This window comes from Myxine glutinosa, chromosome 8 (genome assembly GCF_964187855.1).
Source record: "Myxine glutinosa chromosome 8, kmMyxGlut1.1, whole genome shotgun sequence".
NCBI lineage: Eukaryota > Metazoa > Chordata > Myxini > Myxiniformes > Myxinidae > Myxine > Myxine glutinosa.
In genome coordinates, this window is record NC_136268.1 from 34,664,276 (window position 1) to 34,680,415 (window position 16,140).

At 43.6% G+C, this 16,140-nt stretch overlaps 1 protein-coding gene across 5 annotated transcripts; it reads left to right on the forward strand.

Moving 5' to 3' along the window:
- Window positions 1-45: 45 nt before the first annotated feature.
- On the forward strand, window positions 46-15,537 carry LOC144893265 (uncharacterized). 5 transcript variants are annotated; one of them, XR_013624292.1, is made up of 6 exons: window positions 46-855; window positions 1,037-1,117; window positions 1,251-1,379; window positions 6,969-7,214; window positions 7,331-7,521; window positions 15,465-15,537. XR_013624292.1 is itself a non-coding variant. In XM_078783179.1 (6 exons), the coding sequence occupies exons 4-6, from the start codon at window positions 7,023-7,025 to the stop codon at window positions 12,945-12,947; spliced, it is 402 nt and encodes a 133-aa protein (XP_078639305.1). In that variant the 5' UTR covers window positions 60-855; window positions 1,037-1,117; window positions 1,251-1,379; window positions 6,969-7,022; the 3' UTR covers window positions 12,948-13,070. The 5 variants fall into 5 exon arrangements, 2 of the variants coding, with proteins under 2 accessions (XP_078639305.1, XP_078639306.1); XR_013624290.1 differs by lacking the exon at window positions 15,465-15,537 and adding an exon at window positions 12,929-13,070 and having other exon boundaries at window positions 53-855; window positions 1,251-1,306; XM_078783179.1 differs by lacking the exon at window positions 15,465-15,537 and adding an exon at window positions 12,929-13,070 and having other exon boundaries at window positions 60-855.
- Window positions 15,538-16,140: the final 603 nt, after the last annotated feature.

A 16,140-nucleotide genomic window follows, 5' to 3' on the forward strand; every position in this document is an offset into this window, starting at 1 on the left:
GCTGGGGTTAGGAGTACGATGATTTTGTTGTTTCTGGCTCACAGCGCCCCAACGATGGTTCAACATGGTTCAATGTGGTTCAACATGGTCCACTGTGGTTCAACATGGTTCATTTTACAATTTTCCAAATTTTTTAATTAAATTTCCAATTTCCAAATTTTTCAATTATTTTGAGAAATATATAATTTGTGAATTATATACTTTAGTTTTTTATTTTATTGCCAAATTGCTTTTATTTAATTATATAATTTTTTATTAAGCTCATATTCTGTAAGCTCTATATACAGTCACGTGAAAAAGTAAGTACACCCCATGTAAAGTTTAGACTTTTTCAACATATTTCAACATACAGCTATTTGATCTTCATTTCAACAATATTGATAGATAAAGGTGATATAACATAACAAATATCATGAAACATTTACATTTTGTAGTCCATTGTATAACTTAAATGTATTAACTTAAAATGACACTGCTTGAATATTAATCCATTTTTATGTCAACATAGTTTAAATGTTAGTTTGAAGTGCTGAAATATAATCCTTGTAGAATTTAATTTACAGTGCAGGAAGTTGGAGTTGGTTCATCTCACCGAACATTGCATCATTTCCAGTTAAGGCTTGTCCAGGCATGCCCAGGGAATTTCTAAAGGAAACTACACCCACCAACCAGTCTTATATAAAGGGTTCAAGCACAGGCACACTTCTTACTTCTCTTGAGAATGGACGACTATGCTGAACTGGAAATGAGCTGGAAATGGAGTGGGACAACTTTGCAATTCCTTGGAGCCCTACTACCTGTGTGGAACTAAACCTTCAAATTGATGAATTGGATTCAAACCTCTTATCAATGGAGGTAAGAGTTTATTTATTAATTTATTTATTTCTTTTATTTTTTTTATTTTTTTATTTTTACAAAGTTTGATTTCTACATACAAGTGAGGTACCTGTGCTATGGGGGGAGGCCAGAAGCAAATAGACTATGCAGAAACGGTGAATGCTAAAACATGAAACCAATAAATTCCACATTCCTGTAGCACCTGCAGTTGCACGTCAGACATGGACAGCAAGTTTGTGAAGGACTTCCATGAAAAACGTACCCGTTCACAAACAAACAGGTACGTGTGTTCCATTTCCAGTCAATGGCGAATCAGCATATGGCGATCCGCGAATTTCATATTTCGAACGTAAAACCGTCACTGCATTTCGTCATTCACTTGACCTCGATATCTCTTTTTTCATTCCAAACAGCATAACTTGAGAGATCTCGCGAGATCTTGGAGACGACGTCATGGATTTTCGAAGCTGTACATGGTCTCCACGTTTTCAAAGTTGTCATTGTTCACAATTGTATTTTGGCGAAACTGTATTTATCTTTCGGTGTGTGAACCTATAGTGTGCCCCTTGGAAGTTTCTCGGTGTTTATCTTTCATAAATTAATCGTTTCTGTTTGCCTCACGTGTGCGGCCTTGCCTCAGGCTTCCCCTGTCGAAGTTTGTTCCTTCTTTCGCTGTTTTTGCTAGGTTTTAGATTTTAGATTTTCCCTTCTCCCCCAAACTTCCCTGAGCATCTACTCTTTGTCTAACGTTGTAACCCCCACCTCCCGCCCCCCCCCCAAAAAAAATTATTTCCCTTTCTCCTCGTGTGCTTTTGTCCTATGGTGCACCTCTGTCCATGTGCGCTGTCCCACCCCGCCCCCATTATCGCCTTGCCTTCCACCTTTTGCCCTGTTCAAGTGACTCGAGGTTGTCCCTCAAGGCCCTCTCCCCGTTGGTATCTTTGTGAATATAAGACTGTTCTTCACGGTTCTGTTTAAATATGTTTAAACTTTCCCCTGCAGTGTTTTATTCAGTGGTTTATTACAACACGCTGTTTTTCTTCCTAATTAAAAGGCTCCTTTCAATTTCCTCTTCAACTCATTCCATTTCAAAAAAATATTCAATCTCTTATAATTCTTTCTCACTACATGTTCTAAATTCTCATTCATTCCACCCCTCCTCCATCGTTCTTAAACCGATCGTTCACTTGAAAATCACAATAAACCCAATTTGTTAGAAATGTTTATCTTTCATTAATCATCCACTTTCTAAACTCCCCCCTTGCCCCTCCCCTCCAAATCTCCCCCCTTGCCCCTCCCCTCCTAAACTCCCCCCTTGCCCCTCCCATTAAAAACTCCCCCCCAAACATCCCTCCCAAATTCTCCCTCCTCCCACCTCCTTCTCAAAGCTGCCTCCTCCCCACTTCGTCTCCCTTCTATCTCATACCTCCACCTCCCCCAACCTCTACTTTCCCCTGCCCCCCCCTCAAACAACCCCTCACTGTGCCTCATCCCATCACCATCAAACCTTTCGTCCTCCTCATCCTTCCCTTTCTTGTAACTCTTCTGTAATCTCTGACACACTATCAACTGCCCTCCCTACCTCCCCCTCTCATCCTTCATCTGACCCTACCCCTCCCCTCCCCTGTCCTGCACCCGATGCTCCCCCTCTCTCCTCATTAACGGTATGGACCCATCCGGGGCCTTCGCTCAAACCTGATTGATCTCTCCATTCAGGTTGCTTCTGACAATACAGACTTGATCTGCTTAACATAAACTTTCCTCCTTCAAGATGTCTCTGATTCCTTAATATCTCTTCCTGGTTACTCCCTCCTCCGGTATGATAGACCTGAGCCTCGTCCTGGTGGTGGGGTGGCTATCTTCATCAAAAACTCTCTTCCTCACTCTCCTTGCACTGCCCTCTCTCAAACCCCACCCCCAGGAGTACCTCTGGCTACGGCTTCCTCTCTGCTCCCACCTTTTGTTCATATGTGTTCTGGACCGTCCTCCAAACAGTGATGACTCCATTTACATTTCGCTGTCGGACAACATGGACCAACTTCTACAAACTCATCCAAACTCTCTCTTCATCATATCTGGCGACTTCAACTGTCATCATGCCAGCTGGCTGGGTGTGGGTTCATCTCTCACCAGCCATGGCACCTCAGCAAAGGCCTTCTGCGACTCATTGGGACTGACACAATCTGTCAATTTCCCAACCCGGATCGCAGTCAATGGAGTATCTTCTCTTCTGGACTTGGTTATGACAAACTTCCCTGCAAATGTCTGCTGCTCTTCTTCTGCTCCAATCGGATCTTCTGATCATGTGCTTGTTAAAGTGGACATCTCTCTGGCCATTCTCAGGGAGCCTCCTCAGCACCGACGAGTCTGGCATTTCACTCAGGCTGACTGGCACGTTCTGCAAGCAGCCATCAATCATCTGGACTGGTCTCCCATCTCTACTGCCTCTGACATCAATTCTTCCTGGGAATTCTTCCAAAGCAAACTGCTCTCTCTCATGCACAGATTTTTCAAATCTCGTCTTCAGTTGTCTTACCCTTCCTCCCGTCCATGGTACACTGGATCTTGTGGTGAGGCAGTTGCCCTGAAACAACTTGCCTTTGCCTCCTGGAAGGTAAATCCAACTGAAGGCAATCTCAGTTCCTTCCACCAAGCTCGGAACAAGTGTGTCTACCCTCATGAGTGCCAGGAAGCACAATCTCTCCACACTCAAGATTGAACTCTCAAACCTGTCTCCTTCCTCCAAATCCTTGTGGCGTCTGGTCAAATCCATTTCTGGTGTTTGTTCCCCTCCATCCCCTCCCTTACTTCAAATGGCTACACAGTTGACACCGCACGTGACAAAGCCGAATGCCTCAACTCTGTGTTTGCCTCAAAATCTTGTGTCCCAAACCAGTCTCTCTCTGTTCCCACCTTCCCCAGTCGAACCCAACTGCTCCTGGACTCTGTGTCCTTCTCTCCTGACAAGGTGGAGAAGTTTTTGTCAAACCTCGACTCTGATTCTGCAACTGGACCAGACGGCATCAGCCCAAGGGTCCTAAAATCCTGCTCTGCCGCTCTATCTCACCCTCTCTGTTGTTTTCACCCTCTCTTTTGCTCAAGGTCATCTGCCAGAACCTTGGAAATCAGCAAACAATACCGCTTCACACAAAAAAGGTGCAAAAACAGATCCTTGCAACTACAGACCAATCAGCCTGCTTCCAATTAACATGCAAAGCCATGGAATCCATCATTGCTTCGGATATCAAATCCTTCCTCTTCTCCAATGGCTTGATCTCTGATCATCAATTTGGATTCAGACCAGGTCATTCTACTCTGGACATGTTGCTTCTGCTGTCTCAACAATGGATGGAGGTCCTCAATGCCAAACAGGAAATCAGAGCTGTCTCACTTGACATATCACGTGCCTTCGATACGGATACGGTCTGGCACCCAGCTCTGCTCACCAAACTCTCCTCCTATGGTATCCATGGAAATCTCCACTCATGGCTTGCGGACTTCCTCTCTGGTCGTAGGCAACGTGTGCCCGTGAATGGATTTCTCTCATCTCCCCTTCCTGTTCTGGCTGGAGTTCCCCAAGGTAGTGTTCTGGGCCCTGTGCTATTTCTGGTCTTCATCAATGATCTCTCCGACTCTCTGGAAAATCCTCTCTATCTCTTTGCTGATGACTCCACTATCTGCCGCTCCATTCCTCATCTCTCAGATCGGCAGTCTGCAGCCTCCTCACTCTCTGCACACCTGGACAAAATCACAGACTGGTCAAACAAGTGGAACATGTCTTTCGATCCTGACAAATCTCACACTCTTACTATGTCTCTCCGAAAAGACCGACTGGAAAACCCTCCCATTTACTTTCTCAACAATCCTCTCCAAGAAGTTCTGTCGCTCAAGTTTTTGGGTCTCACTATCTGCCATGATCTTTCTTGGGAAAACCACATTTCCAAGCTGGCCTCCAAAGCCAGTCGCGGACTGGGCATCCTCTGTCGTGCGAAGTCCTTCCTTGGTACACCTGAGCTCCTCACCACATACAAGGCTTTCATCCACAGCTCAATGTAATACTGTGCCCCCCTCTGGGCCGGGGCTCCTGCCTCACACCTAGCTCGGCTTCACGCTGTTGAAACCAAAGCTTTCAGAATCATTGAAAATCATTTCAGTACACCTTCTTTCATCTGAAAAACATTGCCCGTCTCTGTCCATCCCTCTCTTCCACAGCTGCAGAAACCCTCATCCACGCCTTCATCACTTCCCGTCTGGACTATTGCAACAGCATCCTCTATGGTTCACCCTCAAATATCATCAATAAACTTCAATACATTCAGAACTCCGCTGCCCGTCTACTCACCCACTCCCGGGCCCAGGACCACATCACCCCCGTCCTTCACAAGCTCCACTGGCTCCCCATCTCCCAGAGAATCCAGTACAAAATCCTCCTCCTGACCTACAAAGCCCTCCATAACCTGGCCCCATCCTACCTGACTGACCTCCCCAGACACACTCCCACCCGCACCCTCCACTCTGCTGCTGCAAACCTCCTGCCCCCCCCCATCCGGACCAAACTCAGATCCTGGGGGGACAGGGCCTTCTCCATCGCCGCTCCCACACTCTGGAACTCACTACCTCAAACCATCAGAGACTCCTCCTCACACCACATTCAAATCATCACTCAAGACCCACCTGTTCAATACCGCATTCAACCCCTGACCGTCTCTTCTCCTTCTCCTTCCTTTCTGTTTGGTTATTTAATTATGTATTTTTGACTTTTTTGTCTTTGTTTTACGGACTATGTCAAAGCGTCTTTGGGTTTCTTGAAAAGCGCTATCCAAAATAAATGTATTATCATTATTATTACTATTGGAATCTCCTGCGATGAAGCTAACTCCGAGGGCCTTTCACTCACTCACCGCAGGCAGGTTGGTGGTCTTCCTGTCTTCTACCGACTCCTCTCCGGTCTTGCTCCCCCAGCTCTCTCTGTGCTCCGTCCCCCCAATATTCCTTCAGGTCGCACAAGATCTGCCTGCAACCCTCTTATGGTTAAACTGCCAAAATCAAGACTCTGCTCACCTTCACTCTTTCATTCCCCATTTCTCCTGTCTCTGGAACAAACTCCCCCACTCCCTTCAATCCCACTCCTCCCTCCAGGTCTTTAAAACAGCTGTTCACCACCATCTCTTATCTTCCCCTATCCAAAACCTTGATCTTTTCTACCCCCACGAATTCACCCCAGATACACTTTTTTGAAATTCCAACTTCTTTCCTGGAAGTCCTTGCAGTGTTCATGTGTTTTATACCTCTCCCACCTCCCCCCAAGCCCTCCCCCTCCCACATTTCTCCCGATGTCCCTGCTCTCAAATGTTGTGTTTGTGTCCTTCCCCCTCTCTCCCCATCTTGTCTACCACTCCCCTTATTTTTGTGTTTTATGTGTCGGTTTGACTTTTTGTGTGATTAATGTGAGCTCTTTCACGAGCCTCGATCTTGTATACAAAAAAAAACAAAAAAACTCCAATCACAAATACACATTAATGTAATAAAATGTTAACAACATTCATGACATAAACATATATTTAAATCCTGATGTGAAGTTCCGTACGGGTGGGTGAATACAATTACGAATTCAAAATCGTACTTGTATTCACTCAATTCCAATCATCCATTGATACTTTAACAAAACGATTAACACGATTAACGTTTAACGATTAACGATTAAACATTACGATTGAATGACGGTTGTATTGAGATATTATCAACCCCGCGCATTGCCGTAATCTGTCCACTTCTGCATTCGCAGCAGGTTCGTAATTCTCATCAAAATCTAAACATATTTGTATAATTTCAATAAAAGCCACATCACTGTTCATATCGGTAAATATTATTCCATCATGTTTGGAAAAACTGGAAAATTGGAAAAAAAATTTGGAAAAACAATATAGCCTATTTTACTCCAAGGGGTCCCAGAATTAACCACCCAAAATATCGTTGCGATCGGTTCAGCCGTTTTTGCGGTACCTTCGAACGGACAGACATTTGGTGAATTATCGTAAGATAATAATATTGTATTAAATTAATACATTGTTATTTTCTCTCTCAGGAAATTGTATCTGAGATGCAATATGAAAACACTGCTTTTGCCACAGGTTTGGATGAAATGATTGATTCGTTTGAAGACTTTTTAAACAGCCACAACCCTAATGATCCAACCAAAGAGTTCTACCTTGATCCAGCCAAAGAGTTCTACCTTGAAGACCCAGCCAAATAGTTCTACCTTGGAGACTCTACTTGTGAGACCTATCTTGGAGACTCTACTTGTGAGACCTATCTTGGAGACTCTACCTGTGGGGATTCTCTTGGAGACTTTGGATTCTAACCTCTTATCAGTACAGGTGTTTTTTTTGTTTTTGTTTGTTTTTTTGTTTTTTTTACAAAGTTTGATTTATACATATAATAATCGTGTATTAAATGAAAAAATTAATTAACATGTTATTATTCTCTCTTATAGGAGATTTTATCTGAGATGCAATATGAAAACAATACTACTTTCACCCCAAGTGGGGGTGAAACTATTGAATTGCTTGAAGGCCTTTCAAGCAGCCAAGGCCCTGATGATCCAACAGACAAGTTTTACCCTGGAGACTCTTTGGATTCTAAAGCAATGAACATTGTTCTTTGTTTGATGATGTTTCATTTAAGGTAAGTTCAGTTGGTTTAAGATAAATTATATATATATATATATATATATATATATATATATATATATATATATATATATATATATATATATATATATATATATATATATATATATATATATATATATATATATATGTATATATATATATTGTTGCGGATATGGGATTTGGCCTCCATCCATATCCGCTTGTAAATATTCCCCTATTTCCCCAATACTCCCCAACTATCCCCAATCCCCCATTCCCTAGTCCCATTGTCTGTAAACAACACTCTGTAGCCCCGACCTTCCCCTTTTTCCCCCATTAAATGTCGTGCCCAGGTTCACCGCATCTCACGTAGACAACTATAGGACATCTTGCTAGTTATTCTTAGTCTATGTCAGTTAAGGACTCGTTTCCATTAATTCTGACTCTTCGTTGCACCAGAATGTGATTGTATGGCACCAGTAGTGAGTTTAGGACCTCCCAATACCTCCCCACAACCTCATCTCCGCATCCTCCCATCATCTCATGGAACTACAACAACAACAACAACTACAACCACAGCGGGGGCGGCGCGGCGGCGGTGCGGGGAGTGGGCGTCCTCACTCCGGCTCGGTTAGCCGCCATTGCCCATGTGCTCCAGGTTACCTCCAGGTTACGGGGTTACCACGAAGGGGCTGACTGTCAGCCCCTCGTCAAGGGCGGAGCCCGGTAACCCCCCCGCACCCAATCAGAAGCGGTGGGCCGATTCCATCTGGGGGGAGCTAACGAGCCGAGGGCGTGTCACTCCCCGCTGGATATACGCAGCCACTTACCGGACGTGACGTGAGATGCGCCCCCAGCTTGAAGAGAACCAGACGCCACCTCCAGCGCGACGATACCTCCCTGCATCTTTTGAACCGCGCTATCCTGTCCCTGAGCCAAGGTGCACCTTGTGCTGTCCATCGACTACCTGCCCTTCCTTGCCATCAATCCCTGTGTGAGTCAGTCTTGTCCCGTTTATCTGTGGTCTGTCGGGAATAAGATAAGTGTGTCTAAGTGCCGACCTTCCTATGCTGTACCTCTTGTCCTTGTAATCTCAACGTTCCGCATACAAATATTATAACCTCCTCCGGAGGTCTTGAGAACTGTACCCCTGGTGTCGTGTCATTTAACCCAGCCGTTGTGTCCTTTCCTCAATTGATTTAGCGTAGCGCGACTCGGCCAACGTTCGAGTATAATCGGGTAAACTGTGCAGACGCGGTCATACCAAACCGCTCGCTAAACTAACATCCAAAACCGCGTCTGTAACAATATATATATATATATATATATATATATATATATATATATATATATATATATATATATATATATATATATACAGTGGAACCTTGACTTACGAGTTTAATTCGTTCTGTGACCGAGCTCGTAACTCAATTTGCTCGTTTCTCAAATCAAATTTCCCCGTTGAAATGCTATTAATCCGTTGCAGCCCGCCAAAAACCACACCAATTTTTTTTTTAATATGCAGTATATATAAAAATATCTCGCGCTTTATATTTCACCTGTATGCAGCATACAAGTTGGCAGGATGGCCTGGACTGGAGGTACGCACACTTGACTCTAAACTGTCCAGCCTGGGTTTGAATCCCGACCCAGCTATAACCTGTCATGTCGGTGTTTCTCAGGCAGGGTGATTCATCAATGTGTGTACCGCTAAACTGGGCGCCCCGTTTGCGTCCCATTAGTTGTTGGATGTTAAGGATCTCACCGTGTCTTCCACAAAGAGAAGGCGAGCTATCGCTGGCACTCTGAACAAGTTGTGGCCTGGCATGCTCTTCTCCTCTGCCGTTATATACGTCCTCCTCGGCATCTTTTTCCAGAAGAGCCCTGTCTCGTCACAGTTGAAGATTTGCTGGGGGATGTATCGTTCGGCTTCTATCAGTTCGGCAAAAGTTATAATAAAATCTTCAGCTGCCTTCACATCCGCCTCACCAAGTCGACAACACGCACACTTCGCTCATGTTTTTCGACGATTGCGTGTTTTATATCCAAGCACATCATCCTCTTCTTCTCAGTACTGCCCTTGGCACTCAATTTCTTAGGACCCATGGTTAAAACTAAGAAATTTTCCAAAATAACCAACATGCGAAAACAAAACAGCAGCGATATACGGCAGATATGCTTGCACGGCAAGATAACCACGTGACCGGAACCCACCTGGTGGCGGCTGGCGTAAGCTCCAAAATAACCAACATGCGAAAACAAAACAGCAGCGATATACGGCAGATATGCTTGCACGGCAAGATAACCACGTGACCGGAACCCACCTGGTGGCGGCTGGCGTAAGCTCCAAAATAACCAACATGCGAAAACAAAACAGCAGCGATATACGGCAGATATGCTTGCACGGCAAGATAACCACGTGACCGGAACCCACCTGGTGGCGGCTGGCGTAAGCTCCAAAATAACCAAAATGCGAAAACAAAACAGCAGCGATATACGGCAGATATGCTTGCACGGCAAGATAACCACGTGACCGGAACCCACCTGGTGGCGGCTGGCGTAAGCTCCAAAATAACCAACATGCGAAAACAAAACAGCAGCGATATACGGCAGAAATGCTTGCACGGCAAGATAACCACGTGACCGGAACCCACCTGGTGGCGGGTGGCGTAAGCTCGTAACTCAGATCTCGGCTCGCATTTCAAAGCAATAAACCGCCCGAGCGACGGCTCGTATCTCGGAAAACTCGTAAGTTGGTGCACTCGTAAGTCAAGGTTCCACTGTATATATATATATATATATATATATATATATATATATATATATATATATATATATATTGTTATGAATTTGGTAATGCAACATCTAGAGCTAGGTAGATCTGAATAGGTAGGTATTCGGCTGTCGTGACAGGGACTCTACATGTAATAAGTTATTGATGTCTAGGCGTTTGTCGGGGTAAGATGTATGAGTGTGGATCTACCTGGAGATTCGAGTGTTAAATAGTGAGGGATTAAAGGTAACGCCCCTGTGAGTATCACCTAGTAATCAAACCTTTGTCCTTTATGGCACTGCAAACCACATAAACATTAGTTAGGTCCTTAGTGCAACATTAAATAATTCCCTTTCCCTGACATTGACTTCGAATAAATGGGCACCACCAGGCCAAGAACACCGCCACAATACACCGCCACCGTTTACACCTCCAAGGCCTACAAACCTCGCCTGCGCACCTCAAAGGCCTACCAACCTCGCTGGCACGTGTTACACCAGGACCGCGGGGTCACGGACGGGAGATGTCAGGAGTCGCATGCCGCAGAGGGCGTGACCTGGGCGAGTTGGGAGGCTATGATTGGCTGAGGAGCGCGCCAATGTGACGTCATCGGCGACCAATATAGGCGACGGTCGGACGCCATTTCGGCAGTTCGAGTGGAGTCCAGGGTTGAGAGAGTTGAGTCGCAGAGTTCGTTGTTACAGTTCCGTACCAGAGTTCGTGGCAGTTGGCACAGGACACGGTTCGTTGCACAGTTCGTCGGAGTTGGCACAGGACACGGTTCGTTGAACATTCGTGACCACAGCTCGTTGCAGTTGGCAGTTGGCACTTGGTTTTGGTTGCTTCGTGCAGCCCTGCGGTGGACCGTTGGAGCAAAGGAGCTCGTGGTGTGTGTGGGCCGTTGGACCGACGAGGCCTGGTGGCGCTTGGAGGCAGACGCAGAGGGCCGTGGAACTTGGAGCGAGGTGTGCGATCGGGCCGAAAGGAGCGGTGTTGGACGGCAGCCACAAAGACGACGAAAGACCAGATAAGCCCGAATCCGCGTACATTTTGAACGACGTGACGTGTTCTTTTCGTAATTAATCTCCCTCGTTTTGTGTTTGATATCAGTCGTGTGGGGACGTCCCGATTTAGTTATTAGTATTACCGGCGCGTGTTTTTTTCACTGTTATTACTTTTCAATAATAAATCCTTATATTATTTTCTGTACATATTTGAACGCAGTTTCCTGGGTGTTTCATTTTAATAGATAAGGCTGTGGAGCTCGTTGCGTCTGGCCTCCCGCGCGTTTAACTTTGTGTTGAGCTTGAATCCGCCATTGAGTTTTCGCCTCGGGAGTGTAAAGTCTCGCAATCGGTCATCCGTGTTACCCTACGGTGTTCACCAAGGGTAGTCACGCGACAATATATATATATATATATATATATATATATATATATATATATATATATATATATATATATATATATATATATATATATATATATATTGTTACAGACGTGGCTTGGATGTTATTTACCGAGCGGTTTTATGGTATGACCACGTCTGCACAAGTTACCCGATTGTGCCCGAACGTTGACTAGTCGCGCGATGCTGGCTCAATAAGAAAAAGAAGACACCCGGCTGGATTACAATAACACAATACGACACCAATGTTTCAATTCTCAAGACCTCCGGAGGAGATTATATTCGTACGGAAAGGTCAGATTACAGGGGCTAGAGGTATAATCACAGAAAGACAGGCACTTAGACACACTCTTATATTAACCCCGGACAGACGACAGACAAACGGGACAACGGCTGACTCACACGGGGGTTTGATGGCTAGGAAAGGCAGGATCGATGGCTCCAGGTCCTCCTGGGCTCGGGGCAGGGTACAGTACGGTCCGGTCCGGTCCAAAGATGCGGGGAGGTCTCGTCGCGCTGGGGGTGGCGGTGGCTTCTCTCTCCAAGCTGAGGCGCATCTCACGTCACATCCGGCGCGGGGCCGCGTATATCCGGCGGGGAGTGACACGCCCTCGGCTCGTTAGCGCCGCCCCAGATGGAATCGGCACGTTGCTTCTCATTGGGTGCGTGGGGGGGTTACTGGCTCCGCCCCTGACGAGGAGCTGACAGCCAGCCCCTTCGGGGTAACGCCGTGGAGCGCATGGTCATGGCGGGTAACCGAGCCGGTGTGAGGACGCACACTCCCCGCCCCTCTGTTGTTGTAGTCGTAGTTGTAGTTGTAATTGTTGTTGTAGTTGTTGTTATTGTTGTTGTTTGGGGAAGAAGATGGGAGGAGGTATGGGAAAGGTCCTAAACTCACTACTGATGCCATATAATCACATTCTGGTGCAACGAAGAGTCATAATTAATGGAAACGAGGCCTTAACTGACATAGATTAAGAATAACTAGGAAGATGTCCGAAAGTTGTCTACGTGTGGTGCGGTGGACCTGGGCACGACATTTAATGGGGGAATAAGGGGAAGGTCGGCTCTACTGATTGTTGTTTACATGCAATGGGACTAGGGAATGGGGGATTGGGGAAAGTTGGGGAGTATTGGAGAAAATAGGGGAATATTTACAAGCGGATATGGAGGCCAAATTCCATATTCGCAACAATATATATATATATGTTATTTAATTCAATATTAGATAAGTAATATTTTTTGTTTTACATTTCAGGAATATCAAGAAAGTCTAAGGAAGAACATGCTGGAAAATTCTTCCACCTCATTTCTACTTCTTCAACCTTAAAATCTTTGGAAGACAAAATTTGAAGAAGAGGAATACATATTACGTTAGGATTTTGGGCTGCGGCTGGGGTTAGGGCTAGGGCTGGGGCTGGGGTTAGGGCTGGGTTGGGTTTTGGGTTGGGTTGGGGTTAGGGCTGGGGTTAGAGCTGTGTTGGGTTTCGGGTTGGGTTGGGTTAGGGTTGGCATAATATTATTATTATTACTCACTCGCACACACACACACCAACAAACAAAATTGTGTGCAGAAGTTAAGCCTTGACTGACTTCAGTCAAGGCTTCTTTGTTTGGGATTCACAGATCTAACGTCCCCCATTGCGCACACATCATCAAACAAAAGTTAAGCCTCGACTGAAATGTCGAGGATTCTGTGTTTGGGGTTCACAGATCTAAGAACGTCCCCCACTACATATCCCAGGTCCTCATCACTCACACCGTGTGTGTGTAGATAATTATAGATCTAAATATTATTTAACCATTGATATCTGAAAATTAGTTAGACCTATTTCGGCTATTGACAGAACATCGGTGTTAAGAAGTATAATGAGTAATGTATTATATATTACTTCTAAATTTTGGATGGTTTGAATATTCAAACTACGAATAAATAAAAAAACCCTTTAATTTTATCTTTTCTGGTAATATTTTTCTTATCGGCTTTAATTTCCTGTTGAAAATATTTAGTTTCCCCCCAGAATAACTTTTCAATTGATAATTTATCTTCCATTGAATTTTTTTTAAGAATGACGAATTCCCCATTTGGTGTTAATATAATTTCTTTTTCTTTACGATTAAATATTAACCCCCGTTTCCCAAATGCCAAATCTTAGAAATATTTCTTCTTCCATTGGTCATTTGTTTTAAAACTACATTCGAGAAAAAAATGGTTGTATATTCATTTATTAATAATTTATACTCTATACAGTGCATTGTAGAATGCATCTAGCCCACAGCATCTTGTTTCTCACAGTCTGAGAGATCTTGAGGTGCTTTTTTGCAAACTCCAAGCGGGCTTTCATGTGTCTTTCACTGAGGAGAGGCTTCCGTCTGGCCACTCTGCCATAAAGCCCAGATCGGTGGAGTGTTGCAGTGATGGTTGTCCTTCTGGAAGTTTCTCCCATCTCCACACAGGATCTCTGGAGCTCAGCCAGAGTGATCATCGGGTTCTTGGTCACCTCTATTACCAAGGTCCTTCTCCCCCAATTGCTCAGTTTGGCCGGGCGGCCAGCTCTAAGAAGAGTCCTGGTTGTTCCAAACTTCTTCCATTTAAGAATTATGGAGGCCACTGTGCTCTTGGGACCCTTCAATGCAGCAGAAATTTTTTTGTCGGCTTCCCCACATCTGTGCCTTGACACAATCCTGTCTCTGAGCTCTGCAGACAGTTCCTTCGACCTCATGGCTTGGTTTTTGCTCTGACATGCATTGTCAGCTGTGAGACCTTATATAGACAGGTGTGTGCCTTTCCAAATCATGTCCAATCAATTGAATTTACCACAGGTGGACTCCAATCAAGGTGTGGAAACATCTCAAAGATGATCAAGAGAAATGGAAAGCACCTCAGTTAAATTTCAAGTGTCATAGCAAAGGATCTGAATACTTATGTAAATGTGATATTTCAGTTTTTTCTTTTTAATAAATTTGCAAAACGTTCTAAAATCCTGTTTTCTCTTTGTCATTATGGGGTATTGAGTGTAGATTGATGAGGGAAAAAATGAATTTAAACGATTTCGGCATAAGGCTGCAACATAACAAAATGGAAAAAAGTGAAGGGGTCTGAATACTTTCTGAATGCACTGTATATAAATATATATATAATAAATTTACACGCGTTATATAGTAGAGGATTGTGAAGTTCCAACCCATTGCTTTCATGAGCATTATCTGCTTATTTGTGTCTTTTGTAATTCCTGTGAATAAAATGAACCCAAGATTTCTTCCCCATTCATATCATGTAATTTATAAGTCCAAGGAACTGTATCCATTACATCAACGATTTTAAAAAGTTCATTAGTTCATCTCTTGGTATAACCTCTCAAAATGACTTTTCCATCTTTATTTTCTTGCAATATCACCAACTTTGAACTTGGGTTTTCTCAAATTAATCTGCTTTTCATATTCTAATTTTGTAAATGTTCCCAATGTTTTTGATTTTGTTGACGAATGAACTGCGTTATTGTAATTATCTACAATACCCAGAATTAAAGCTACCCATTGTTGAGAACCGACTTGTGTAATTTTTTTGTATATAATCTCTCTTTCAAAGTGCGATTAAAACGCTCAATAACAACTGCCTTTCCTTCATTAAAAGTGCTGTATAATGTAATACCATTATCTTTAAGAAATTTCATAAATATTTTGTTATAAAACTCTGTTCCCTCATTAGTCCATAACTTCTTTGGTTTTCTTTTGCTTTTACTAAATATTCCACTGAAAGCTAACATAAGCGTGTTACATCTTTTGTTTTTCAGGGGAACAACCCATGCAAATCTACACCTCAAATCAATAACGGTTAAAGCATATTTGTATCCCTTATCATTATTTAGTTAAATTAAATCAGCGGACCAGATATAATCAACACCTTTAGAATAAACTTTCCTTCTTTTAAACTTTGTGATTATAGGTTTGTGCAATTCATCAGCCAAAAGCTCCTCAGTCTTGATGACATCATTAGAGCTTAATCGTTTTTTGAGGGTTCTGTCCATGGTGAAACACCTGGATAACCAAGACCAAGTTTCAATTTAGCACTTATCAATTTTTTCACTATAAACCTATCAACTTTCTCTCTCAGCGTTGGATTTTGTATCAGACAAATTATACAACATTTCTCTGTCTGCTTCATGTTTTGCATCCAATGTAGTGGTATTCCCATAAGCAATATCATGCTTCATACACACTTCATCAACCCTATTTAGAGGTTTAGACCAAGGTTTAGGATTGTCAGCCTCATCTAATCTTTTAGCCAAGTTTGTCCCTGTGCCACAGAAAGAATATCCAGGAAGGTGTAATTCCCCTGGAATTCCAGTTGTTGTAAATTTACTCTTTGACAAAAACTTTTGCATATCTCCCCCACTTTTATTCTTAGAAATGAATTGGCACTTTTTAGAGCCACACACTAAACATATCCCCTTTTCATAAACTCTATTA

Excerpts from the sequence above, each read along its gene's own strand:
- LOC144893265 (XM_078783179.1), top strand. The coding sequence starts at position 7,023 with ATGATCCAACCAAAGAGTTCTACCTTGATCCAGCCAAAGAGTTCTACC. Across the intron at positions 7,215-7,330 it reads CTAACCTCTTATCAGTACAG|GAGATTTTATCTGAGATGCA; the intron begins GTGTTTTTTTTG and ends TCTCTCTTATAG.